This window comes from Schistocerca americana, chromosome 2, assembly GCF_021461395.2.
Source record: "Schistocerca americana isolate TAMUIC-IGC-003095 chromosome 2, iqSchAmer2.1, whole genome shotgun sequence".
NCBI classification, from domain to species: domain Eukaryota; kingdom Metazoa; phylum Arthropoda; class Insecta; order Orthoptera; family Acrididae; genus Schistocerca; species Schistocerca americana.
Window position 1 is genome coordinate 506,324,099 of NC_060120.1, and position 27,094 is coordinate 506,351,192.

Here is a 27,094-nt window from a genome sequence, read left to right on the forward strand (position 1 = left end):
CGCCATAAGTCACTCGTAGAACTTTTCTTCAAAGCTTACATCCCCGTTCGGCAATGTAGATTTCAGGTTTCCGCTTTTTACGGAAATCGCTAAAATGTTCTTGTAAAATCAAGGCCAATTCCCTTCCCCATTTTCCCGCAGTTCGAAATTGTGTTCCGTCTGTAGCGACTGTGTCGTAAGTAGGACGCCAAATCGTTTTCCATCTTTTCCCTCTCCCTCCAGTAGTGGAGCATTGCTATCATGGAATTTTCCTCAATCATGTGCTGTTAGATGGAAGCTAACTGCTTGACTATATTCTGAATGTAGCGGTTACCTCTGAACAGCTACTTCAGTTCCACTGGAGGTTTAGAACTTTGCCTCGCAAATACATCGGAAAAGTCCCATTGATACAGGGATCTAGTACCGGTTTTGATGATACCTGAGGTCCGTGGTTAGGTAGACCTGCGTCACACTCGAGTGGTTCTGTCGATCTGCGTCACACTCGAAAAAACTATCATTTTGTATCAGCTGAAGTCTTCATGTATCGGAACACTCTTTCTCATGTCACTCACATTCCAGTTAAAATGTTTGTCCATTCAAAGGACGCACTGGTTCCTGGGGTAACAGAATTTTCTAAGTTCGACTATCTCTTGTCTTACTGGCACACAGTTAACTTGAAAACTTTGAGCAACACGACAGCCATAATGTGCGCGTGAAATTAATACATCTTTATGCGAACTGGAAAGCTCTCTCTTTGCTCTCTATGTCAGTTATGTGACACTGAGGAGAATGCCGATGAGTGGACCGTTGTGTTTTTCGTTTATAATGCCACAAAAATGTAAACTTCCTCAAGCGTATCTGTCTAATATCTTCTACTGCATCTGACTAAGACTGAATATTGTATCTCAGACTGAATATTGTAATTAAGAATGAAATGTTTCAAAGCGACGGAAAAAATGTAGCCATCAAAATATATATCAATGAGGCACCCTAAAATGCACAAAAATCAATAACATGAATCGCTACCGAAATACCTTACTATTCCTTAATCAAAAGCGTAAACCCTATAAATGATTCTGTCTGCATAGAAACAACACATACAATCAGTCCCAATATTTTGGATCTAGCTTCAATTGAAAGTTCTATAAGCAGTACGGGTAATAAGAGGGCAATTTGCTGGTTACCATTAATCTTGCTCCTAGGCTGAAGGAATACAAATGCTGTGATGTAGCCTGAAACAAGTGATCGTGAGATGGACTAGCTTGAACCTAGCCCCGTGGATTCAAAGATTCAGCCCGAAGATTCTCTGTATTATGAACTTCCAGCGCGAGCATCTAAATACAATTTCGGATTTTCCTGTGGAAATAGTGACTTAATTTTGAAGCAGTGTGCCCGCACTGGTACAGCATGTGATAAACAATTGCTTGACATATTGAATTTACTAGTGATTACTAGATCGAAGAAACGTAACAACGACGGTTTTGTTTTTACAGTCCAGGCTAAAATCAAATTACGCTTAGATCAGTGGACACATTTTTGTCACACATCGCATGTACTGCACATCAGCGTAAAATCATTTGTGAAAAAAGGTCATTTCTTACGAAACAAAACTCATAAAGTCTATTTTCGTTTCATGAAGTATATACATTAAAAAATTATTTAACTGACGTAAAATGCAAGTAACGATTTAATCAGAGAACTCTTTCTATTAAACAAGTGAGAAAAGATTTCACTTTCTTAGCGTTAATCAACTGAAATCATATGAAACTCCCTCAAGGAATTAGAAATTCGTATGCAGTATGAAAGAGCAACCCTTTCCCTAAATACTAGACCTCATTAACTACAACTCGGTGAAACGGACTACTTAGTGATTACTATGTGCCACACGGCACGTAAAACATCAGATTTACAGTGATAAATTACTCTAAAAAATGTTCGAGTACATCAAATATTTCAGTGATACGATCTTTTAATCATTTGCGAGCTATATGGTCGTGTTACGGCCAACTGATGGCACTGGAAATCACATTAAGATAACAATGTAAGTAGGTCCAGTCGTTTGGTTGAAACGCTAGTTCACTAAATGTGACGAAATCACCAGTAATGAAATAATGCAGTGCAAAGCATTTATATAATGAATAAGAAAGGTAACAAAATAATTAACTAGATAGCTGATGGCTACATGGCTGAGAACTTGAAGACTCTAGTTATTAATTTTATGAATCGGTTAACATAACGTGATTTAAATAACTTTTCTGAGAAGAGGTCTGTAATGGTAAAAGTAGTGAGAAGTTAATTCACCTCTGTCGCGCAGATTTAGCTGAGCGTAGCGAATATCATCTAGTTACTGCGGAATAGTGACAGTGCGGACATCCAAGGCCGCGGGTCCTTCAGAAGTGTCCGAACTGAAAACTCCTTTGTTCGCTACTAACGATTAGAATTTCTGTGCCTGAGGAGGCAAAGATAACTTACTTATCCTGTAGTAGCAGACTTTGTTCAGTTCGACGATTTCTCTTTTTTTATGACATAGAGTTAATGTAACATCTTCGACCAACACAACAACCGTAATGCTGATACTGAACTGGAGAGTACTCCGCTCGTGATGTCGTTTAGCCATGTGATATTGTATACAATTATGAAAATAGACGGAGTTAATAACTATAAAAAATTCTGATTATATGCTGTTATTGATTCAGTCCCTCAAGGCAGAAAACTTTCAAAACGGCAGATTTGCACAAAACAAACAAGTGTCAAGCTGAAAGATATAATAACGTCCTTTCTATTTACGAACATCCGAAAAGATGCAAGGACGACATGATTATTTGGATGTTTTTATCAACTGGTGATTCATCCGTGGAAACTGCAAATCAGTAAGTTTATTTATCTAATTTCTCTCTTTGACTTTGATCAACCAGATCCTTATTTTGCATCAGGCTAACTATGAACCATATCAAGGTAGCTATTTATTTCCCTTTTCTTTCATCCTCCTCCTAAAATCTTACATTTTCTCACAACTAGCTTACTCTCTCCAGATCATTTGACTCTGCCAGTTTTTGTGTTAGTTTTATCTTCCCCAAAACCCTTACATTTCTTGACTCGCAGTCTGAATATGCCTCTATTGAGTACGTTTTCCTGTCCAATCTTCATTTCTTCTAAGTCTTCTTTTGTCCTTTTTTGTCTGTTGTCCTACTTGGGAGTGTGAGTTGATAAAAAATTTCGTGGCAGTTTAAATCTGTGTGCCAGACCAGCAATCGAAAATGGACCTTCACCATTCGCGGACAGTTGTTCCAATTGAACCACCCAAGCTCGACTTACGATCCATTCAAGCCTTTTTAGTTCTTCCCGTACATCAACTCCTAAATTATAAACTTCGTAGATGTCTTACGGGACTGGCACTGCTGGAAGAACGGATACTGTGGAGACATGAGTAAACCGCAGTCTAAAGGTCTCTTTCTAGAACGAATTTTCACTCTGCCGCGGGGTGTTCGTTGATTAAAACGGTGGCAGATCAAACCCGTGTGCAGGTCAGGAATCGAACCTGTGATCCTGGCCTTTCGCAGGCAAACGCTTTGCCAAGTGAGCTACTCAAGCACGACCCATGCCCCTTCATCACAGCTCTACTTCCATCTAGTTCTGTCGGCTGCCTACTTGCCAGCAAAAGGCAAACGTCCACAGTACTGTTCCTCGCCCACCACAAAGGTTTAATTTGCCACGAAGTTTCATATGTAAGTGTTCTTTGTTAATTTGTCGTCCTTCCTTCTCCATAGATGTTCAAAGAATATAACACAGCCATTTCTTGATCTCAGCAGTTTAGCAGGAGCAGAATGTGTACATTTCAATATTTGGTGTCAAAACCCAAATGCCCTCTACGTTCTTGATTGGACCTAACCTTTATTCACGGTTCATTTTCTTTTTAGTATCTCGTAACGCCATTTGTATCTAGATGGTAGTAGTGCTTCCGACCCATAGACGACTTCAGATTTTACAATTATGTTACAGTGGTTACATTTAACAAATTTAGAAAAACATTTTCATTGTAACGATTTCTCACGTTCGTGTATGCTCTTTTCATTTTTTCACTTCTGGTTTTAACAGTGGTTTTTTTTCATTTTTTTTACCTATGTTTATACCTAGATACTTAAAGTTTTATACTTCATTGTTGTTACCATACAACGTTTTTAAAATTCTTGGTGTTACTTTCATTGGTCAGATGCCCAGTCTTTTCAAAAGATATTTGTATACCTGCCGTTTCACCTCCCTTCTTCAAGAGTTCTAGCCTTTTGTTTGCACTCTGTAAGTTTCCATCTATTATTAAGAGATCGGTTGCGAAGTCAAAAGCATTTTTTGCTTCTTGCGATCCATCCAGTTTTACGTTGATATTAATTTTTCATTTTTCTTCATGTTTTCCATTCTCTTAAGACATTCAATTGAAAAAAGGTTTCGGAGACCGTCTTCTCGTCTAACGCCTGACACAATCTGAAAGGCACTAGAAGTTGCGCCCCCATCTCGTGGTCGTGCGGTAGCGTTCTCGCTTCCCACGCCCGGGTTCCCGGGTTCGATTCCCGGCGGGGTCAGGGATTTTCTCTGCCTCCTGATGGCTGGGTGTTGTGTGATGTCCTTAGGTTAGATAGGTTTAAGTAGTTCTAAGTTCTAGGGGACTGATGACCATAGATGTTAAGTCCCATAGTGCTCAGAGCCATTTGAACCATTTGAACTAGAAGTTGCCCCAAGAAATTTAGCTACGGTTTCTGTAAAAGATCTTTCGTAGCTTTAAAAATGGAGGCCGTCTATCGATTCGCAAACCTTTTTAAAAATCAACAGATGTTTAGCACTGTCTTCTATTTGAAAATTAAGGTGTAGGATTTACTCCGAAGGGAATCTGACACTACTAAATCCAGGATTATGCACTTCAATTTGTTTAACTAATTTAGAATTAATTTTATGACAGAACAGTTTACCATGAGATTTTGAATTCTAAATGTAGTAATGAAATACCACGTTAATTATCTCCACTGGCTTCTACATTTCTGCTATGAGATCATCTTCATCTGGGGCTATGTTGTCCTTTAATTGTTTAATGTCATATTAATCATGTAGCTGTTGCTTGGTGGTTTCTGTTTATCTTAACAGTTCTGAGACATCCACTGACTGTTGTTTTAAAAGTCTGAAGAACTTCTTTCTCTTTCTCTCTCTCTCTCTCTCTCTCTCTCTCTCTCTCTCTCTCTCTCTCTCTCTCTCTCTCTCTCTCTCTTCAGCGGTATGTATATTATTATGGCAGTTTATCTGGCAGACTAACCCATATTTCTTGATAGATCATTAGAGATAACTAAAACTATAAAATGGAATATTTTTCGTTAAGGAACAAACTAAAATTATATTGCAAGAGAAAAGTAACACCTATTCGTATTCGTAAGATAAGTGCAGTGATCTAGTAACTGGGGAAGAATGGCTCCAAATGTTCAAAATACTATTAACAACACGGAGTGTCGTTTGGAAAAAATAAACGTTCGCTGACTTACTGTAGCGCTCGGAATTTATTACTCGAAGTTAATTATAATATCACATAAATTTTTATTAAAGTCACGAGGGTATAGCTGCCGAGATTTTTCCTTCCCTTTCGTAAAATTTCAAACAGTCTAAGATATCACAGAGGACTGAAGTTGTGAAAAAAGGGCTGTTACAGATTAACGATGTCCTCAGAGTAAGAGCATACACGCTAATTCGGGAGGGAAGGACACAGTTCCCCTTAAGCGATTAGGAAAAGTCAGAAAACGAAAATCATTTTGGCAAACAGCTGTCATTCCGAATGAGGGCCCATTGACTTAACACGGTGCCATGATGCTCGGTATGAGGCTACGAGGAGAAGCCAGTGTACATATTCTTTTTTATATGCCTATGTGGTAAACTATCTTCTTGTTTTCAGGAAATTGTATTTGCAGCCAATTTCACTCATTAAAATTTAAATTAATGTATTATTCACGGGAATGATTTTGGAATACATAGCGTCCGCTAGAACAAGAAACGTTTATAGGTCGTGTTCTTTGGGAATAATTCGCAGTTTCAGTATTCTTGTGTCTGATATAAAAAGGTACTATATTCTGGCGCTTTCTTTCAGATTCCTACAAATGTCGATAAACAACTGGTTCCTGTTATGGTGTGGATTCACGGGGGAGGATATTCTGTGGGCAGTGGAAACTCTGATCTCCACGGACCTGAGCACTTGCTTGAGAATGATGTCGTAATTGTCACTTTCAATTACCGCCTTGGTGTCCTAGGTAAGTGGTACAGTGCCGAGGACATGTACAACGTACCATTCGATTCATGCGTTCAGCTGAAAATTACTTTAGCGGAATATTTATTTACAGTAACATTGACGATAACATAGAGCTTTTTTGATAAAATCTATTTTATTTATTTCTCAACTAAATATTTCTGTTGGTGTTGCACTGACACTCAGTAAGTCACAAAACATAGGTCTTACCGAACGAAAGCGACACACAATAACGAAACGTGGAACAATTACATGTTAGAATGATATGTAGCTCCCAAGCAGTATTAACAATGACAAGAATAGTGCACACGAATTTTACAAATGTCGATAATGGTAAAGTGTTGCCCATGGTTGGTAGTTTGGAAAAGTTATATCATTAGCTTACAATTATATAAGAAACCGAGGAAATCGCAATTCTGGCTGACAATTTTTTTAATTTATCTTTCTTTACTTCAGTCACATTTAACTTACGTTTCCACTGCCGTGACATTTACAATGACACATCTTAGTGATTGTAATACGTCAGACAAATAACATAAGGAGTATGGCACCTAAAACGGACAAATGAGGCAATTATAAGAAAATCAGACGTAGCAGGAGATTGGCTTGTGTATCTAGACTGCACTTTAAATATGATGACTAAACAATATAAGGGAGAATGACTAGTATGAGCACGAGCCAGTTCTTATATTTAACGAATACACGATACAGGGAGATGAGCCTCGAAGTTTTAAGTTCTGAGGCTCCCCACCCGCCTAAGGTACTGGTTACAGAAAACGTTATTCACCGAAATATACAAAGTTACAATACACATACATCACACACAACTGTGTCAAGATATAGCAACACAAATAGTGCAAGGGATTTTCCCTACGTAAGTTCGTACAAGATGTAATAATTAGTACCATTTCATAGACAGTAGAATTAAAAACACACAGACTCACTCATGATGTATGCTGTTCAGCCGGAATATTATGACCACCGACCTACTATCGCTATAAGCCCGTCCAGGCGACAGCAGCGTCATCTGGCGAAGAATGACTGCTAGCCAGACACACGCACGGTGCAGTGGGAGTGCTGCCCGCATATAGAACGAGGAATGCGTGAGATCTGAGTTTCACCGAGGCTCGGCAAGAGCGTTTCATAAACTGCACCATTTGTCGGGTGTTCGACGAGTGCTGTGGTGAGCGTTTTAAACATGTGGTGAAACCACGTCCAGACGTCATGGGGTTGGGCGGCCGCCTTGGACACAGCAGTCGGAGACTGGTAAAACAGGGCAGGTGGCGAACTTTAACGGAACTAAGAAGATCAGACTGTAATGATGGGCAGACTATAAGCGTGTCTGGACACACGTTAGGCGGAGCACATCTAGCGATGTGCCTACGCAGCCGACGAGCTTTGCGTGTGCCAATATTATCACCACGCCATTGGCAACTACGACTGAAATGGGCACGTGACAATCATCACTGTACGTTGGCTCAGTGACAGAGCGTTGTATGGTGTAATGAATCCCGATACCTTCTTCATCATACCAGCGGGAGGGCGCCAATCCGTCTTCTTCCAGAGGAACAGCTCCTTGACACCTCTATTGCGGGACAAGGACAAGCTGGCTGCATTTTGCTCCGGAGAACATTCTCGTACGTACCCATGAGCCCAGCGGAGCTCATGCAAGTGTCCGCGACGGCCAAGGAGAATCGTACACTGGTTGCAGACCACATACACCATATCATGACGATGATGTTTCCAGACGGTAGTGGGTTGGGGTTGTTTGGGGGAGAAGACCAGACAGCGAGGTCATCGGTCTCATCGGATTAGGAAACGACGGGGAAGGAAGTCGGCCATCCCCTTTCAAAGGAACCATCCCGGCATTTGCCTGGAGCGTTTTAGGGAAATCACGGAAAATCTAAATCAGGATGGCTGGACGCAGGATTGAACCTTCGTCCTCCCGACGGTAGTGGCATTTTTCAAAAAGATAATGAGCGATCAGTGTGATGGAGTGGTTCGAGGAACATAGTGGTGAGATCCAATTGATGTGGTGGCCACCCAACCAGCCAGATCTGAACCGATCGAACACACTGGGATGTGACTGAAAGCGGCGACGGAGCTCATAGTCCCCCCGTTCCCCCTCCCCTCCCTCACCACGACCAACACTCCATGGAATCTACGGGAATGACGTGACTTCTGCGTGCTTATGTGTTGACAAACCTCCAACGACCTACCAAGGCCTCATTGATTCCATGCTAGGACGCGTCACCGCTTTTATACCTGCGAAAGGCTATTAGGTTGGTGATCATAAAGTTCTGGCTGATGAGTGTATTTCCTTTAGTAGTACAAGAACACAGAATTTTGTGTGCTACTTCAGGTAATACAGGCTCGATTTTCCTACCGAGCTCCTCGCACCTGGAGAATCGACAATATGAACCATAATTTATATTTTATACTTTGTTTTAACAGTAGAAGAAAGTTTGTATAAGGTCTCTAGATAATACTTTTTATTTTTTTTCTATATTACTAACATATAGTATTTTATGGCCATTTTCTGCACATAATTTCATTTTCTTTGTCATTCGTAATTATTACCCATGTTTTAGACCTCAAAAGAAATTTTGTTGGTTATGTGGACTATAACTTCATCACAAATGTTTATTCGGGTAAATACAACGGATAACACCAAAGTCTATTGATTCGTCATCTCGTTCAGGGAGTACTGCTGTCAGTACAAACTGTGGAGGGGCTTCACGTTCTGCAACTTACGCTGTGTGTATTTTGAAGAAGCAGTGAATCATGGACGTCACAAAGAAATTTGGCAAAACGAAAGCTCACCATGCTTTGGAAATATACAAAAGTGTCTGATTACTATATAATATTCGATTATGTAATCACAATCTTGAAATTTTAAATGAAATATTTCACGTCTACTTTGGTAGGTAACACCCAATGAGATAGGTCGAAACCAACGGTAGGATTGCCATTACCTATGTCTATTTATAATACTGAAGAACTAGTACATTCTGTGATAAATATTTACCGAGAACCTTTTTAATAGTCATCTATAACTGGAAAAGAATGCCAATTACTCTCGATGATAGAAATGGTAATAGACGGCTGCATACAGTTCCAAAATGAATTTCAGACATTTTCTTCAAGGATCGTACCGCGTACCCCAAGGTCTTTCATTATGACATTCTTTGAAGATCTTAAGAGTGTCTCATAGATCCAAAAGTTTCAAAAAACGCTACCCATGTGAAACACAGCTTGCTTTTTCATAGAAGGCTACCGATTATAAGTTCCAGCTTGGATGTGGAAGTGATTTGGTCCATACCTCTTCCTAGATATTTGAAAGGCATTTAACAATTTACCATGCTACGGGTTTGCAAACGAGCTACAAAACTACAAAAATGTTTCAAATGGTTGTGAGCACTATGGGACTTAACATCTTAGGTCAGCAGTCTCCTAGAAATTAGAACTAATTAAACCTAACTAACCTAAGGACATCACACACATCCATGCCCGAGGTAGGATTCGAACCTGCGACCGTAACAGTCCCGCGGTTCTGGACTGCAGCGCCTAGAACCGCACGACCACCGCGGCCGGCCAAAACTACAAAATGTAGTTTAAATACCTAATACATTAGAATAATTTTTTATTCATAGAACGCTGTAAGCCGTACTGCAGAGTAAATGTTAAAGGGAAACGGCGTTACAGTCGTGTGGATCCAAATGAGACGGAGTAGGTTCTTTACGTAAACAAACAGGTTATCAGACTGCTTGAGGGATAATAACAGGTCTAATGAACCTGATGGGAATACCGAATGATTAAACGAGCTGTTATGGTGGTACGAGGGCACTACTCCGTACACAGAGATTTGTCCGAGGTGCACTAGCAACTTAAACAAACATGGAAGAAAGACTGTTTTATCCCGCGAAACACTGCTGTAACAATTTGAACACTCGACGTCCGAGAGATACATTCATCAACAAATCTACTACCTCCACCGTAAGTCTCGCGCTGAAAACCTAAAAATAAGATAAGAGAGACTAGCTTCTCAATTTCGAGTTTTCTGGTTTTGATTTCCGACCCATATTTTCTAGGGAAAGCTCTGTCGTCAGTGTTTCCAAGATTCCGATCAGGCTTTCCGTCATTAACTAGTGTAGCAATCGTACCTGAGGGGACATTGTTATATAATCATAAATATTATGATCGTTAATAGAAACAAATTACAGCGCTATAAGATACCTTCATATTTCGAGAATATGTTTCACTTTTTGTCCATGACGAAATTCCTTTAAGTTATTTTTGTTTTCATTACATTTACCGCCAAATAGCATTATTATGAAATCGCTGAAAATAAAAATCATGTATGGGCAAATACGAGTACATTCGCTTAAGGTAGTTCCACTTCATAGATAGGATACATTGGGAAAAAACTAGACTGTTGTTAAGGTCTATAACTTTCTTACTGCTACGAGAAATAAGCCAGAATATAAAAAGTACGGAGTAGTTGTACAAACTTTTTGTGACGAGTTGAGTCTTGAAGGAAGACATGAAGATTGTATGAAACAAGAGCAATGAGTGCGATACTTTTAAGGCGAAGTTTTTTCAAAATATTGAGATCTCCGGTGTACTCGTTATCCTTCGGTTACGCTATGTGTGTAATTTTGTTGCGTAATACTGAGAATGAAAATTTCTAAATATTCTAGGACATACATTTTTCAGCTTAGCTTTTAGTGTCTTTAAGTCGTTTTCAAAACTGTAGAAAGTGTGTACAGTTTCGAAGAAATGAGCAGCTACTGCTGGTTTATTTCGTTGTTGGAGACGAAATGCCGCAATACGTTCGTTAAAAGTCGCTCTCGACTTGTTATCATTTGATGTTGGTGGCAGTTCTGCAATTCATCAGGTGTGGCTGCATCACCATGCTTGAAATGGAAAGCCTCTAGTGAACTTTGGAAACACTGACCATAAAGCTTTCACTCCGAAATAAAAGCATGAAAAAACCAGACATAGCAAGTTGACGGACAGTTATTCGTAAAATGTCTCTCTAGGTGAGAGTCACGGGGCCGTTAGAGCGCCATACTTGAATGGAATTTTCCCCCATGAATTGTTCAGTGGCTTGCAAGTATTTCTGATTTATTTTATTCATCAACTGCAATAAAATATTTCAATAATGCACCTGGTGACAGAACGTGTCGAAGGACGTAACACCTATAGAATTTAGGAATGAAGATTTTTGGGAGGTTCCCCCGTGCCGTGAACAGACCAAAATTAAAAGATCTTACATATGCAATAGAATCTGTGAACAGCGTTATGAATATTCTTTACACTCATAGGAAAATGATGGTTTACATACATCGTTCTGCTTGTCCCTTAACAATCTAAGTGTAGAGGAAATTTGGAGCAAGCTGTTTTTTCATTTCTTACAAATAACTCTAGACACTAGACGTGTATGAGGAGAATTTACTGAAATAAGTATGTTTACGAATAAATTGTGCCACAGGCTTCTTGTCGACTGGAGACGAGGTGATTCCCGGAAACGCAGGCCTTAAGGACCAAGTGATGGCGCTTAGGTGGGTCAGGAGCAACATATCCCACTTCGGAGGCGATCCTGAGAATGTGACGATATTTGGTGAGAGTGCCGGTGCTTTTTCTTGCCACCTGCTCATCTTGTCTCCAGCAACCAAAGGTAAGAAACTGTTTACCTATATCAACTCACCTAAACGCTTTACGACCATACGAAAGATGACCCCGCCTTTTCAAGTGATTGTGAAATACACAGCTCAGCGCAGTTGTGTATATGGGCCTTGAGTCGCACATTGATTGCACAAAGTCTCTCAATTATCAGCGAATGGGAAAGGTACAGGTAAGAATTAGAGTCCGGTGCCCACTTTCACGTGCCAGAAAGTTGCATAAAAGCGCATGCTGCACTGCAGGGTCGAAGATTCATAATGAAAAAAATGACCCTCAAGCTTTGGTTAAGCTATTTCTCTGCTATATCTCAGCTTCCACTAATGATTTATGGGAGTCCGAATCCCAGACAGTGAAGAGACAAAATTTCGCTCGAGAAGGGTGATATTACAAGCAATAGGAATCAGAATTAACGAGGACCCACCTGCACGCCCGAGAACTAATGAAACTGTCAATGGACCGAAGAATTATAAGATTCTGATTGAGGTGTTCCCTGAGATTTGGTACTAATTAGAGCATGTCACGAACCCTTGAGTTGGTTTTTAACGAATATTGTATGAGAAATGTTTCAACAGTTCATGACACGTGTCTCTTCGGGCCTGTAAGCATAGTGTTAGGTTTTAGTGTGGTCAGTTTTGGGTGACAGTTGCGACACTAATGACGGATTCCTTTCCACAGGTCTGTTCCACAGGGCCATCCTGCAGAGCGGAGCTACGTCTCGAGAGTCTGTGTGTTCGTCGCTGAGAGACAGGACCTTCCGGCTCGCCAAGTTCCTTGGCTTTACTGGAGACAGTTCTGAGGATCTCCTAGCATTCATGAGGGATCAGCCACCCAAGAAGCTTGTAGAGAACATGGAGGAGGCTTTTACACAACAGGTAAGGAGAAGGAGGAAACGTGACGAATCATACAGAGGTATGGGAATGTAGAAGCAGTATACTGCGTGTTAACGTAAAGGAGGAAAGTATTTCTGTGACATTCTGATGCTACTCTCGTCTAACAGTATGAACAAAAGGTTGATTATTGCAAGTCCACGAATACACGAAAAACAAACCGTCTCCGAACCGTCCGTTGGAAAGTTGGGGCTATTGTCATGTTTCTCATTGAAAACATCTGTATTTCCGTATCCTTTAGGAATGGGATTTTAAGTCTATGTCCAGGTATTCTTCGGCGCTCCCAATAGCTCCTATCACAAATAACCACACAGCAGCACATGAGGATAAAGTGTAACATTGAAAGTGGTACTGCTGCGTTGAAATACCATTCCTCGCAGCTAAATGGTACTTAATTTTCAAAAGCCCGTTTTCATTTCTGACGGCTGTTACAAAAATTCAGAACAATTTCACAAACACTTGGAGGAAGAACACGACCAATGCTAAGAGCAGTGACTTGCAATCACCAGGACGAACTACGAGTTGAGACACACACCCCCAACCCATAAACGATCGGCAAGCAAATACACGTCGTCCGGAAAGACGAGCACCAACGATCAACCAAAACCTTCCCCACTCAAGCCGTATGTACCGGCAATGGTGGGGCGTCCGCCCCAGTAGCTGAGTGGTCAGCGTGACGGATTGCCGTCCTCTGGGCCCGGGTTCGATTCCCGGCTGGGTCGGAGATTTTCTCCGCTCAGGGACTGGGTGTTGTGTTGTGTTCATCATCATTTCATCCCCATCCGGCGTGCAGGTCGCCCAATGTGGCGCCGAATGTGATAAGACCTGCGATATGGCGGCCGGACCTGCCCCGCGAGGGGCCTCCCGGCCATTGACGCCAAACGCTCATTTCCATTTCCATGGTGGGGCGAGTCACAGCTGTCCGAACCTCACCGCCGCTCCAACGCGACCGAACTTCTTCCACCTTGCAACTGTCCGACTGCCAGGTCCGAACTCCACTGCTGGCACGTTCCAACTCATTGCACGACCGGGAAGTAACAGCAGTGCATCAAAGATGATACGGGAGGGCCTATATCGATGAGCGCTGCTGCTGCCGCTCACGGACAGGCAAGGCAGCAACTGAGTGACACCAGTAGTTGAAGTTGGCATAACGAGGTGACAGTACGGTAAAAAGAGAATGTTAAATAAGAGATGGCACGAACACGAGCCAGGCAAGTCTCACAGGGAATGGCACGAAAACATTCCACAGGCCACAACATTACCCCCCCCCCCCCCCAATTCCTCCGGCCTGGAACTTACCAGAAGGTGTAAATACACAAATACGTTCGACCTCCTGTGGGAATCTCGAAGTAGCGAAGTGGAGTATAACTGACAGTGACTGCGGATAGGTGGCGGTCGATGGGAGTGTGGATCCGCCGTGAGGCGTACCGAAATAGTCTGTGCAGCTGCGATAACGTTTTGTCGCGAATGACGCAGCGGTTACCACACTTGCTAGTAAGCACACGATCTCGGGTTCGAATCCCAGTCCGGTACACATTTTCGCTCGTCGGCGCTAATCCCGCTTAATGTCCCGCTGCAATGGACAGCAGTGACCCTCCTTCAATTTACATGCACTTGCCACGATTGTTGCACAGTGTTTGCACGTTTCACGCCACCGAGCGTAAAACGTGATTGACAACGCCACCTGTCGCCGCTCAGTGGACGTCCAGTGGCCGTACTGGCGTGCAAATTGCAGCCTCCGGTAGCCATGCACAGCACTCAGTGTGGGTGCAAGAACCTGGTGCCTTCTGTAGAGGCCCATACGCAGCAAAGTTCACTGAACGGTCGTTGCAGAGATACTGTTGGTAGCACCTTGATTCATCCGGGCGATCAGTTGGTCAGCAGTTGCACGTTAACTCGCACGTACTCACCTACGCAGCCGTCGTCCAACCCTGTCATCCATGGCACACGATGCACCACAACTGCCTCGGCGCCGGTTTTGTATAGCGTCATTCTGCCTTGTATACTTCAACCACGGCTGCTTGTGAACATTTTACAAACTTTGCCTTTTCGGAAATGATCCAACCCTTGGCCCGAAATCCCATGATCATGCCTTTTTAGACGTCAGACAAATCTCTCCGTTTCCGCATTACGACAGCGACCACACGGTTTCCAGCCTCCTCCGACAAACTTTCTATATCCTCCACTGCTAGTGCTGCCACCTGCTATTTGTGAGTGGTTATTGCACGTTAACCGTGCTGAAAAGTCCGACATTTCTGTTTTAACTCTCTTTCCCCCCCTCGCCAAAATTACTGTGGCGTTTACAATTTTGTATTGGCTTCCTGTTTTTTGACTAGCCTCATGGTTTTTTATTTCACGGATTCCACACCATAAGCTACATTCCTCTACTGCCGGAATCGAAACGTTAGTGAATTGTTTTATCCATAAATCGCCGTTTGTCACTTCGGCAGAAAAAAAATCCAGCTGAGAAAGACTAAGTTATCTTCAATATTCGTCTTGATCTTCTTAAGCTTAAGATGTTTCATACATCTTTAATTAACGGTCGTCTAAAATGTTCTCAGTTTTGCCGTCTTAAGTTGCAGTTTTGTGCTGTCTTCTTGTGGATGACCTTCAAGAAAAATGCATACAGATTTGCAATTAGCGTCTCATTTCTTAAAGATAGAATATAGAAGAGCAGGTGCCTTATAAACGTTCGCTACCCTTTTACGAATTTGTAGTGGTGATGAAGCATAACAAAGATTCTTTTTGATGGCGCTGTCTAAATACGAACGAACCAAATAAAACATTTTGAGAATGGTAGATACATAAAACTTCCGCACGCCAAATGGGCACGTTTTGTACGTTACTGTATATAAAATCAAATTTACTGAAGTTAAAGTTTTATAGCTGCCAGCCCGAGACTTTTTATCTGATTCTTATAACGTAATAGCCGTCTTACTGGACTTGCATGGGTTAATTAATACAGTTTTCTGCCGTATTTTTCGAAATTAGGTGTTACCATCATCATGATCATGAATGGACCAGTTGCGATTTCATAACTCCACACTGTAACTTTCTTTCGTTCTTTCTTGGGGCCTGGGTCCGGCTTCAATGCGGGGTCGGCCGTGTTATTATGGATTTGGCAGTGTTAGCTGCAGAGGGTGGCTGGATGCCCTTCCTGCCAACACCTCGAACCCCCTGGGACGGAATTAGTGTACCCCAGCTGTCTGCGTGTAGTGTAAGCTACGGAATACTGCGAACGTTTTCAAATGTCTGCGAGTTGTGCAACTGAGGCAGAACGCGGGGACGGTATTCACCAAGCGGGATGTGGTAAACCGCCTAAAAACCACATCCAAGCTGGCCGGCTTACCGGCCCTTCGTCCGCAGAGCGGATTCGAACCAGTGCCGGCGCGCCTACCCGAGTCCAGGGAGCAGCGCACTAGCGCTCGCGGCTACCCTAGCGGGTCACACTGCAACTTTCTAAAAGGAATACAATGTAAGTTGATGTAAGTGTATGACTTTCTACAGTTACCTACTCTTATTTAATTTCAATATTTCTCTCCCAAGGAGCGGATAACATACTTTATTATTGGTCAGTTTTGGAACAGTTTGTATCTGTATGTATCATGTTTTTCTCTTCTGTAGTCTTTCCGTATATTGTACAACACTTACATGTGAAACTACATCGGAGAAATCTGATTTTCGATCGAATGAATTCCTACCTTCGGAATGTGTTTTTGTTGCAATTATATCTTCAATAAAATTTGTTTAGTGGTTAAAAGGACATACTAAAGGGAGCTTTAAAGGGAAAAAACTGTAGAGGAAGACAGAGACAGATACACCCAGCAAACTGAGATGAATAGGTTGGCAGGGTAGAGGAATTTTTGGTGGGCTGCATCAAACCAGTCAGAAGACTGACGACTCAAATAAAAAAAAGTTGGTTACCGCCAGTTCATTACCTGCTTGCCCGTGCATGAAGTTATTCCCTGATGGCCTGTCGACAATCGGTCTGACGCACTTGTAGATCACAGTATTTGCTATCTTAGAGCCTTGAAGTGACTACTGCTGGGACTGGTTGTGTGTCGGCTAGTCACTTTACTTGACTTATCACGGAACGGAAATGGGAACCCCTGGAGGGAAGGCGACGTTCTTTACGACGATCACTATAAGGAAATTTTAGAGAACTGGCTATTCTACAGCCGCAAACACACATTTTGCCAAAGAACCACGAAGAAAAGGTTCGAGAAATTAGGACTCATCCTGAGGCATATAGATAGTCGTTTTTCTTCCGCTCCGTTTCCGAGTGGAGCAAATAAGAGCAAACACCATGCACCCTACGTTGGCGTGCGGATTATGTACGTAGATGTAGATGTAGCTATTCTGTAGGACGCACCTACGAGTACACCGTAAACGAATTTGCGAACTTTGTTGGCATATCAGTGCATCAGTGCAGTGTATGTAATGTGTCTAGCAAGATGGAGTACCACATGCAGCCATGTAACAGGGCTTAAGAACAGTAGAGGTAAAAAGATCTAACCAGCCGGCATTCTGAACCGAATGTCACGATTGTCAGTGGTAATCGGTTTCAAACTCAACAGGCACTGTTGCTGGCAGTCAAAACCAGTTTCTGAGCAAATATTTCAAAGACGACTACGTGGATCGACATCTAAAACTGGGTATTATCTCGCAAAAAGGCAACTTCTCACAGTGGCACATAAAGCTATAGTTCAGTCCGCCTATTTGTGAATATGTCACTTTCCAAATGGTCCAAGGCGCCGTGAGCACTGAAGATCCAATGAAGTGCTCACACTGTATTTTGTTGAAGGTGTAGTTGAGACTGCAGGTGGTTCAGTGATGTTTTCTGACCCATGACTTGGTTCCATTCATTGCAGTTACATGAACCAGGGCGGTAATTCCATCATTTTTGTACTCAAGTGTTGCCTTTCTATGTAATGAATATAGTACCGTAACTGCCTCGTTCACGGGACTCCCGGATTGTTGAACACTCGAACACTCTATCGCTTCTCGACCATCCCATTTTAATAACGTAGCAAGAGGTTGGCACTAGCTAGAACAGCGACTGAAATATGACAATCAATATGAGTGAAGTGAGTGGCATATGGCGTCGGGGATCCTCAACTATCTGACGCTGTTACCAAGGTCAGAAGCGGTGTTACACGGTATTACAGTTATGCTCGCAAGGGTAGTTTTTTGTGAAGTAGGATTAGATACCTGTTATAAAGAGACTTTACTCATGAAGATGTAAACCATTTATACAGGATGAAAAGTATTTAAACCGACAAACTCTGGGAGGTTGTAGGGGACATCAAAACAAATATTTCTCCCTAATGTCATTTTTTCCTATGAGGACTATTGATACCGGTGGAGGCCGTATTACGCTCTTCAGTTGTAGGCAACTGCTGTCCACCAGTGTAGTAGTGCATTGTCTCTGTTTACTAATGTAGCGATACATCTGGAGTGAGTACACTGATATGGTTGGTGCGTACTACGTAGCGCACCACAACGGACGAGCTGCAAAGCGAGTTTATCAACAACAATATCCTAATTGCCGAATCCCGCATCTTACGACCTTTGCTGCTGTGCTGTGTACCAATGTCTGCGTGAGACCGAGTCATTTAGCAGATTGCCTGGACAAGGACACGGTAAGAACGGTGCAATTTGAGGAAGCTGTCTTGCAGCATGTGGAGGAGGATCCTTCAATCAGCACTCGTGCAATTGCATGTGACATGGGGATCAATCAGATGAATTTAAGAACAGTCCTTCGAGAGCAGTTGTTACGTCCGTTTCACTTACAGCGTGTCCGCAACCTGGAACCAGTTGATTATCCACCCTGATCACAGTTTTGGTTCAAATGGCCCTAAGCACTAAGGGACTTAACATCTGTGGTCATCAGTCCCCTGGGCTTAGAACTACTTAAACCTAACTAACCTAAGGACATCACACACATCCATGCCCGAGGAAGGATTCGAACCTGCGACCGCAGCAGCCGCGTGGTTCCGGACTGAAGCTTCTAGAACCGCTCGGCCACCGCGGCCCGCCATCGCAATTTTCGCAGTGGTATCTGGAACAGTGTGAAATGCATCCTACATTTCCATCCTCTGTGTTTTTTACCGATGACGCAACGTTCGGGCGTGATGGAGTCTTCAACATGCACAATTCGTATGTTTGGAGTGAGGATAACCCACATGCCACAGTTACTAGCGCTCATCAAGTGCGGATCTTCGTTAATGTGTGGGACGGTGTTGTTGGGGACTGTTTAATTGGGCCGTATCTGCTACCTAGGCCATTAAATGGTAGGCGCTATTACAAATTTCTCGCCAGAGCATTTCCAGTATTGCTGGAAGACGTGCCGCTCCCTAGAAGACAACACATGTTTTTCCAATATGACGGGGCGACGGCACATTTCAGTCGTTGTGTGCGTCGATTTCTGGACCGACGGTTTCCAGAAACGTGGACTGGCAGAAGTGGTCCTGTACCATGGCCTGCTCGATCCTCAGATATGTACCCTCTGGACTTTTTTGTGTGGGGAGAGATGCGCAACCTTGTTTACACAACTCTTGTTGCATCAGAAGAGGATCTGGTTTCCCGAATAGTAGCAGCAGCAGGAACAATTCAGGATACTCCTGGGGTTTCTGCCCGTGTCAGACAGAACATGATCCGACGGTGTAACCTTTGTTTACGTGTCAATGGAGGCATTTTTGAGAATCTACTGTAACTGAAATTGGGTTATGTTAATGTGATGTGTCTTGGTCATAAAAAAATGGAAAAGTGTTTGTTGGTTTAATTAATTTGCCGCAAGAGAAATCTTCCTCTACCGGTTTAAATACTCCTCATAGGGAAAAATGACATTAGGGAAAAATATTTGTTTTCATGTCCCCTACAACCTCCCAGAGTTTGTCGGTTTAAATACTTTTCACCCTGTATGAGCCTTCGTCGATAGGGAAAATTTGGGTGTATCAGGACAATGGTGAAGACACATACCTTGTTCAATTCTTTTTTGTTAGAGAGATACAGGATATATGAATGCTTCGTAGTACCGCACACGTAGTTATTGTACGTTGTCTTTGCGGCTTATGTTTTTTATAGTAGAATAATAACTGAAACAATTTTTGATGTTGCTGAGCAATAGTCATAGAGTAATTTTTGAATGAACACACCTCCCTTTGTTTATTTACCTCTGTGTTATTTACCCTTCGCTTATGGGTCACACGGTGGATCACTTCACAAATGCTGTTAACAGGTAACGCAGAGCGAAGTTGGAAGCGGACGATGCGAAGTATGAATTAAATGAACAAAAATAAACTCAAATGGCGGTGTGTTCATTTAAAAATAACTGAAATAGCTGTATAAGAAACAGTATTCTCTCTATCTCAGTAAGACGGCCGAAAAATAATTTCCTTCCGATCCTTTAAGTCATTTTACTCTTCATGAAGTCTGTTAAGTTAGTGTAGTTTTGTGTATTTCTGTAATATCTTGTAATTCGTTTTTCTTTTAATTCCCTTACTCCTCTCATTATTAACAGAGACAGTTTTCTAGCTTTGTCAATTTTACATTGTGTAGCATACTACCTGTTTGTATCCTGTGTTGTTGTTTTGTCTTATCTACTCGTTTCAATACACTGTGATTATAGAACTTGTTTTATTTCAGCCACAGTCCGTTGTTATGCGTACGTAACTTCGACCACCATAATAGTTAAACTAATGTCTACAATCTATCGACGTCACAAAGTGGAATCTGTAATCTGTAACCTACAGTCCTATGAAAATTACTTGCTAGTTGACGTCTGTCACTTGCCCCTAGAGTGTTGCCACATCGGACGCAGGTTACCGCTCGGTTACAGGTCACACGGCGTGTCACTTCATAAATGCTGTTAATGTGCTACGCAAAGCAGTGTTGTGAGCGGACGCCGAGAAGTATGCGAGATGCTCTGTTCACAGGTGATTTTAAGTGAAAAATGACTTAATTGTAGCCCTAAATTTAAACTCATGCCATAACCTAACCACTGTCCCCTCAATCATGATCGCTTTGTTCACAGCGATTAAAGGTGACCTCTAAGAGCTATCATTGGTTACCAGAAACTGTCCTCACAATGGCTACACAGAACTGCCGCTTTGTCAACTGCTGAGTAGTCCCGGTTGGTACCTGGTTGTAGATTATAGGCCATACTGACAGATTCAAAACGAAAAAAAAAGAATGATAGGAACAAAAATAATGGGCAAATAAAAAAGTCAATACAATACTGAAAATGACATGGTAAAGAACTAAAAATTAAAAAAAAAATTGAATAAATTAATCGAAACTCAATGACAATAATAACGAAAGTCTTTTGATAAGATTTAAAAATTAAAAGCACTGTGCTCTCCATCACGAGTTTCGAAACTGCAATCTTCTACACGAGAGGTTAATGCGCTACGTCACTGCAATACATACGGTTCTTATGACTATGACTCTGGTATTCCATGTAGCAAAGAAGAATTGCAGCTTTCAAAAATTTCACTTCACGTAATGTCGCGTGAAACTTTTCTAATGTAATCCGACCTCTCTGATTACAATAGATGTGCATGTGACCCTGATTCGCGTCTAGTGCGGAAGGACGGAGCAGTGTCTGATTAGTGCTGCGGAAGAAACGCGTGTATATCGTTAGCATCGTGTGTGTGTGTGTGTGTGTGTGTGTGTGTGTGTGTGTTTAGTGGTTATCATGCGCCGATGAAACACGAAATTAAAATGCCGGATTCAGGAGTCGAGATCCAAACACAACAAGAAAGAGGGCGAGACATGGTGAACACCAATGGTGTTGGCAGTTTGGCAATGGTGAAAGGTTCGGGCGTGACGATGAGCGCTCTGATTGGAGGAAACGGGTTCCAGCGAATTATAACGTTTCCAGTGTTGAGACAGCTATATGGGCACCTTCCGGAAGTCAATAAATTAAAACAATATTCCATCTACAGCTATCTAACAAATATGTGACCAGGAGAACTGAGGAACATATTAATAGACTAAACATTCTCTTCACTTCCCAGAAATTTCTTTTTTAAGACACGACAAGTTTCGAAGCCTACAGCTTCTTTTTCAGTTGCCATCAAATAATTATGGAAGCATAAAGTCAGGCGCTCAGTCCGGAACCGCGCGACTACTACGGTCGCCGGTTCGAATCCTGCCTCGGGCATGGATGTGTGTGATGTCCTTAGGTTAGTTAGGTTTAAGTAGTTCTAAGTTCTAGGGGACTGATGACCACAGATGTTAAGTCCCATAGTGCTCAGAGCCATTTGAACCATTTTGAAGCATAGAGCTGTGGCAGTCACTCCAGTTAGCCTTCCGGGGTCACACAGGCCTCAAACAAACGCATCGGAGCGTTGGACCGGCAACCGCGGCGCCCACCTGTGCAGCTGACATGGAAGGGAATTACTTTTCACTCTTTATGTGAACGTTAGGTTTTTAAATTAAATTAAGTAGTATAAGCGGTAGCGCAAGAACAGACAATATTAATTTTTTTACACATTATGACTTTCTGCACAGTCAGCTATATTTCTGGAGCATCATACCTTTTGTGACCATTATGTCATACACACTGTAAAGAATCTAGCCACACCAGAAGAAAAATTGCTGGAAAGATGACAATAAAATTTTAAGAAAAAAGTGCTACCTATCCTTCTACATCAAATTCTCTGAAAAACTTATGAATAACAACCTATTTTATTCATTCTGAACAAGGTATTAAACCATTTGTGCCAACATTTGGCTCCGAATTTATAAAGTTATTTTTTTCATACATCGGCTAGTGTAGCTGAAACTCAATATATTGGATGTGACAGTTCTTCCCATCAGGCATCCCTAGCGATTTTTTAAATCTGAAGTAGTTATATAAAATTAGAATAAAAGCAAATTTGGAAAGGTGGACAAAACTATGTGATGAAAGTGAAAGAAGGACGAAGTCAGCTTCTCTGACATAGAGATTTTCTTTTAAATGCTTTGTACATTATTCGCAGCAAAAACCTAGTTTTCGCACAAAACTAATCAGTGAAATGGCTTGTAGAATTTTTTTGTAAATGCTAGCTGTATTAATCTGATTCCTTAAAATCACAGGACAAGCTGAAACTGGACCTCTTCGCGTTCTTGCCCACCATCGAGCCGGAGAGTACACCAGGCGCTGTCCTTACTGAGGATCCACTGGAGCTTCTCAAGAGCGGGAAGTTCCACAGAATTCCGATAATTTTTGGTATCAACTCACGCGAGGGAATCTTGTTTCTGCTAGGTATGTATAGGAAACCGCTACTGGTCTGTAAACTGTAGTGCCAAAGTTAATAACGAAATATAAGTCCCATTAGAAGAGTAACCAATAGCGAGAGGATAAATCATTTCCTTGCTTGTCCTTAAGTTTTTTTCTCTGCAACAAATTGTGATGGTCTCCCTGGGGAGCAAACACACATGGATCTACTGTAAAAATTGGACAGATAGCTCAACAACTAACACAGAAGGAAAGAAAAAAGAAATCATTCTAGAAATTACCACTGTGTTAATATACTTGATTCAAATTATAAGAAATACAGCAAGGTAAGAAAGCGATTCCAAGAGAAAAGAAACGTCTCTGGAGATACAAGCGCTTATAGGAAATGACGGGAAAGGACACTGTAGCTTATCATATCGTTAATCTTGAGAAAATGAGAAAGGAACACAGAGATTTCAGTAGAAAGACCTTTGTAGATTAAAGAAGAAATTAGGACTGTTAACACCAATTCCTACCGAATGCTTTGAAGATTGTCAGTTAATCTCATGATCTCATCAGAGCAGAACATACTCCGAACAGCACCACAGTTATGAGAGTAAACATCTACTCATATGAACTTCTTTTCCTGTCTACTGATAAAAAGATCGAGAAGCTGCTCCAACAACTGCCGTCAAGTAAAGACGTATTATAACCCATTATTCTCCACTGAAAAGATGATCAACCACAACTATAAAACTGGACTGACTAAGTGATGTATATATTACATGAATTGTAATGCAAATACGTACTGATAGAATATAGAAGAAAATCTTGACTGTCAATGGGAAAGAACTAGTTTCACATAAAAACAGAAGAAGCGACCACATACTTCTTCGTAAATATCACGAATGTGATATCAGTTATCAAGGTGAAAATGCATTAAGGCTCAAATTTAATATGTCCAGCACAACTCATAATTATATGAAAAAAGCACTCTAAGAGACTAGCATTAAACTTTACAAGGAAATGTCATTGCCTGCTGTATGCAGCGGAATTGAGACCTGGACTTTCTCAGCAAACGATTAGTCCAGCATCCAATCCCAGATGTGATTTCTGAAAAATACTTTATGGGAGTCCAGAATGAAGACCTATCGGCGGAAATTAAATATATTTTTAATAAATGAGAAGTTCTCGATGTCTGGAGATTAATGGAAACACACATTCGCCCCAGTGGAGGATAAAAAAAGTGTTCTTAAAAGTGACCACGATAAGAAAGGTCAGAGATGTCCAAGGAAACGATGGAGTGATCAGTAACTGTTATACCAGATGGCGGCGGAGCTATCGTATGGCAAAGGGAGAATCAGCTGTCATTTACAGATAATATGCTAACGAACAAATTGTTACAGTTGTAGAGGTACATGTTTTTATTCCCTAAGACTTGTAGCTTATGGATGGCCACTAAAATTCTTGATGTCTCTGTTCCGTAATAGATTATACTGCTTGTAACATTACCTGCAATCGTATGTCTGACATCAGTTAAAATCTGAGTCACCATGAATTAAATTATCAGAAATCCATATAACGGATGAGTTATTTTTACTGTAGAACATTCCAGGTGATTGCAGTTCCTTTGATAAATGTCCTATGTTAGATGTATTAATAAACAAGTAGACACATTAGTTCAGAATACGTGGTTTATTCCCAGAAACAGTTAACAGAAATCACAATCACAGGAGCCACAATAACAAATATCAGCCATGTTATTCCAGTGTTGTCAACTTAATTTTGGCAGACAGTCACAAAACATACGCTAGCTGCTGATCACACAACCTGCTCCAATGTTCTCGATCGGGATAGCGCAGTGGTTACCACGCTGGAGTCGCGTTCGGGAAGATGACGGTTCAAATCCACATCAAGCTATCCTGATTTAGGTTTTCCGTGATTTCCCTAAATCGTTTAAGGCAAATGCTGAGATGGTACCTTCTAAAGGGCGAGACTGCTTTCCTTTTCCATTCTCCCCCAGTCCGAGTGCTCCGTCTCTGGCGACCCAGTGTCGATTGGACATTAAACTCTAATCTCCTCTTCCTCCTCCTGCCCTGAGGTCATCTCACCTTGAAGTGCCCGTAGGATCTCCTAAAAATCTACAATTTACCTTGTAATAGAACTAGGCTGCCTCATGGCAAGCAATATCTTAAGTTATAATACTTCTAATACAGAAAAGACTGCTCTTTTGCATATAAAATTAGACGAAAAGTATCAAAATGTGGTGGCAATAATATGTGAGTAACTTATTCCTTCCACAAATAGTTCTGCCATCTTAGCAAAATGAAATTAATTAATATTTACGAAATTTAAACCGCTGTCAAATGTGGTTTCCAGTGCGTTATTTTAAAGCATATGGTGTGTTGATCCAAAACTGGTTTAATACTTTGCGTGACTGCCACATTTCCAATTATGGATAATTTAATGTTGAGACAAATATGTCAAAATATTTTGTTAGTATTGATTCACATGATGTAGTTGGGATTCATTTATAGTTGAAAACATTATCTTACATCCCATAACATTAATTGAATGACCTATATGTTTGAAAACACATTTTAATTGGACTTCTGATGTAACGTAGCACACTTCTTTGTCCCCATCTGATACAATTTAATTTGCAAAAAAATAGTTCCCCTGCAAAAAATATTATCTGTTTGTGATCTTTACTTGTTATAGACCCTCAATGTGCGGTAGCATAGTATGAGGTAATGGAATTATCAGGTTTCAACATTCGAAATATGGATTACTATTAGAGACCTCAAAATAAAATTTCTGAATTTTTTCTTGGAATATACAGAATCAGCAATCAAACTGCAACTTCGTGTTGTTGTTAGAAACATCAGCAATAATATGTTGTTAAAACATGTATTACATACAACAAAAATTGAATTTACGAAATATCATGTTAGTTTAGGCTCAGAGAGTTCTCTCCAACGTGCTGTGATCGACTTTGCTTCGATAATCGATAAAAAGTTACTTAGATTATACGTCAGTACACCCAGAATTTTACCCACGTGTTAAAGTTAGGTGTAATATTCTATCACTTAGTAGTAATAATTTCTTTCAAACAACTATACATTTCTTTATGCAAATATCAACTGTCTTCCTAATAAGAAATGGCATAAAACACTTTGCAGAGAAACACGATTAAGAAAACTAAAGGTCATTCTAAATGAGCCAGGTTTCTCAGCAGACTGTTACACAATTTCGTCACGATTCTCTTGTTTCCTCTATAGCAAGGATCATCCAAGAATTCATTTCGAATTCTTGGTTACTTAGCCCTCAGACCATAACTTGTTAAGATAACGCTTTTCAGATTTAACATGAGTAATTTCCATCAAACTAATTTGGTTCCCCAGTGAAAGAGATTCAACGTATATCAGTCTTTTGCAGAACTAGATTTTCTGGTCATCTGATACGCCAGGAGAAAGGTTATCTCTAAAGTGCTGAATGAAATCTGCACGATGGTATTTTTCCCTCTCCTGAACAACATTTTATAGGTACGAGTATGTTTGCCCACAAGCTATTATTACCAAAACTACTTAAGTAATATGGCCCAACAGGTTAATGTAGAATATTCAATTATTTTGTAACATCAGCAAGTTCTTCAGTTGGCAAGACATTGCTATGAGTAACAGTTTTGTTAATCTTACCTACAGGGTGGTTATAATTCAAGTTAAACTTTGAAAACGCTGTAGAAACAACACCACTGGTCAAATGACACCTAGCTGCAACGAAATATTGTCACAGAAGGGGGAACACGTGTGGCAGAAGAAAAAAAAAATGTGTGAAAATTGATCAACAGATGACTCTGTATATGTCAGAATACATAAATCAAAACACCTGTCATGCACACAACCCACTAAGTTGGTAGAAACACTCCGGTTACAAGGCTTTTCCTCCTTTCGTGTCTGCGACATTCGCCATGACTGTCTCAATGCAGGTTCGCGCTCTGCTTGTAAAGCTGTATTGCGAGAACGATGACTGCACGCGTCGCTCTGCGAAGTTTCGGACGCTAAAGGA

The 27,094-nt window shown here is 41.2% G+C and overlaps 1 protein-coding gene across 1 annotated transcript in view; it reads left to right on the forward strand.

The window, feature by feature from the left end:
• LOC124595627 (juvenile hormone esterase-like) overlaps window positions 1–27,094 on the forward strand; it is an 81,295-nt gene that overhangs the window by 30,720 nt on the left and 23,481 nt on the right. The window contains exons 3-6 of the mRNA XM_047134450.1: window positions 6,095–6,254; window positions 11,745–11,930; window positions 12,611–12,807; window positions 22,906–23,074. Coding sequence (XP_046990406.1) covers window positions 6,095–6,254; window positions 11,745–11,930; window positions 12,611–12,807; window positions 22,906–23,074 — 712 coding nt within the window. The remainder of the gene's footprint in view (window positions 1–6,094; window positions 6,255–11,744; window positions 11,931–12,610; window positions 12,808–22,905; window positions 23,075–27,094) is intronic.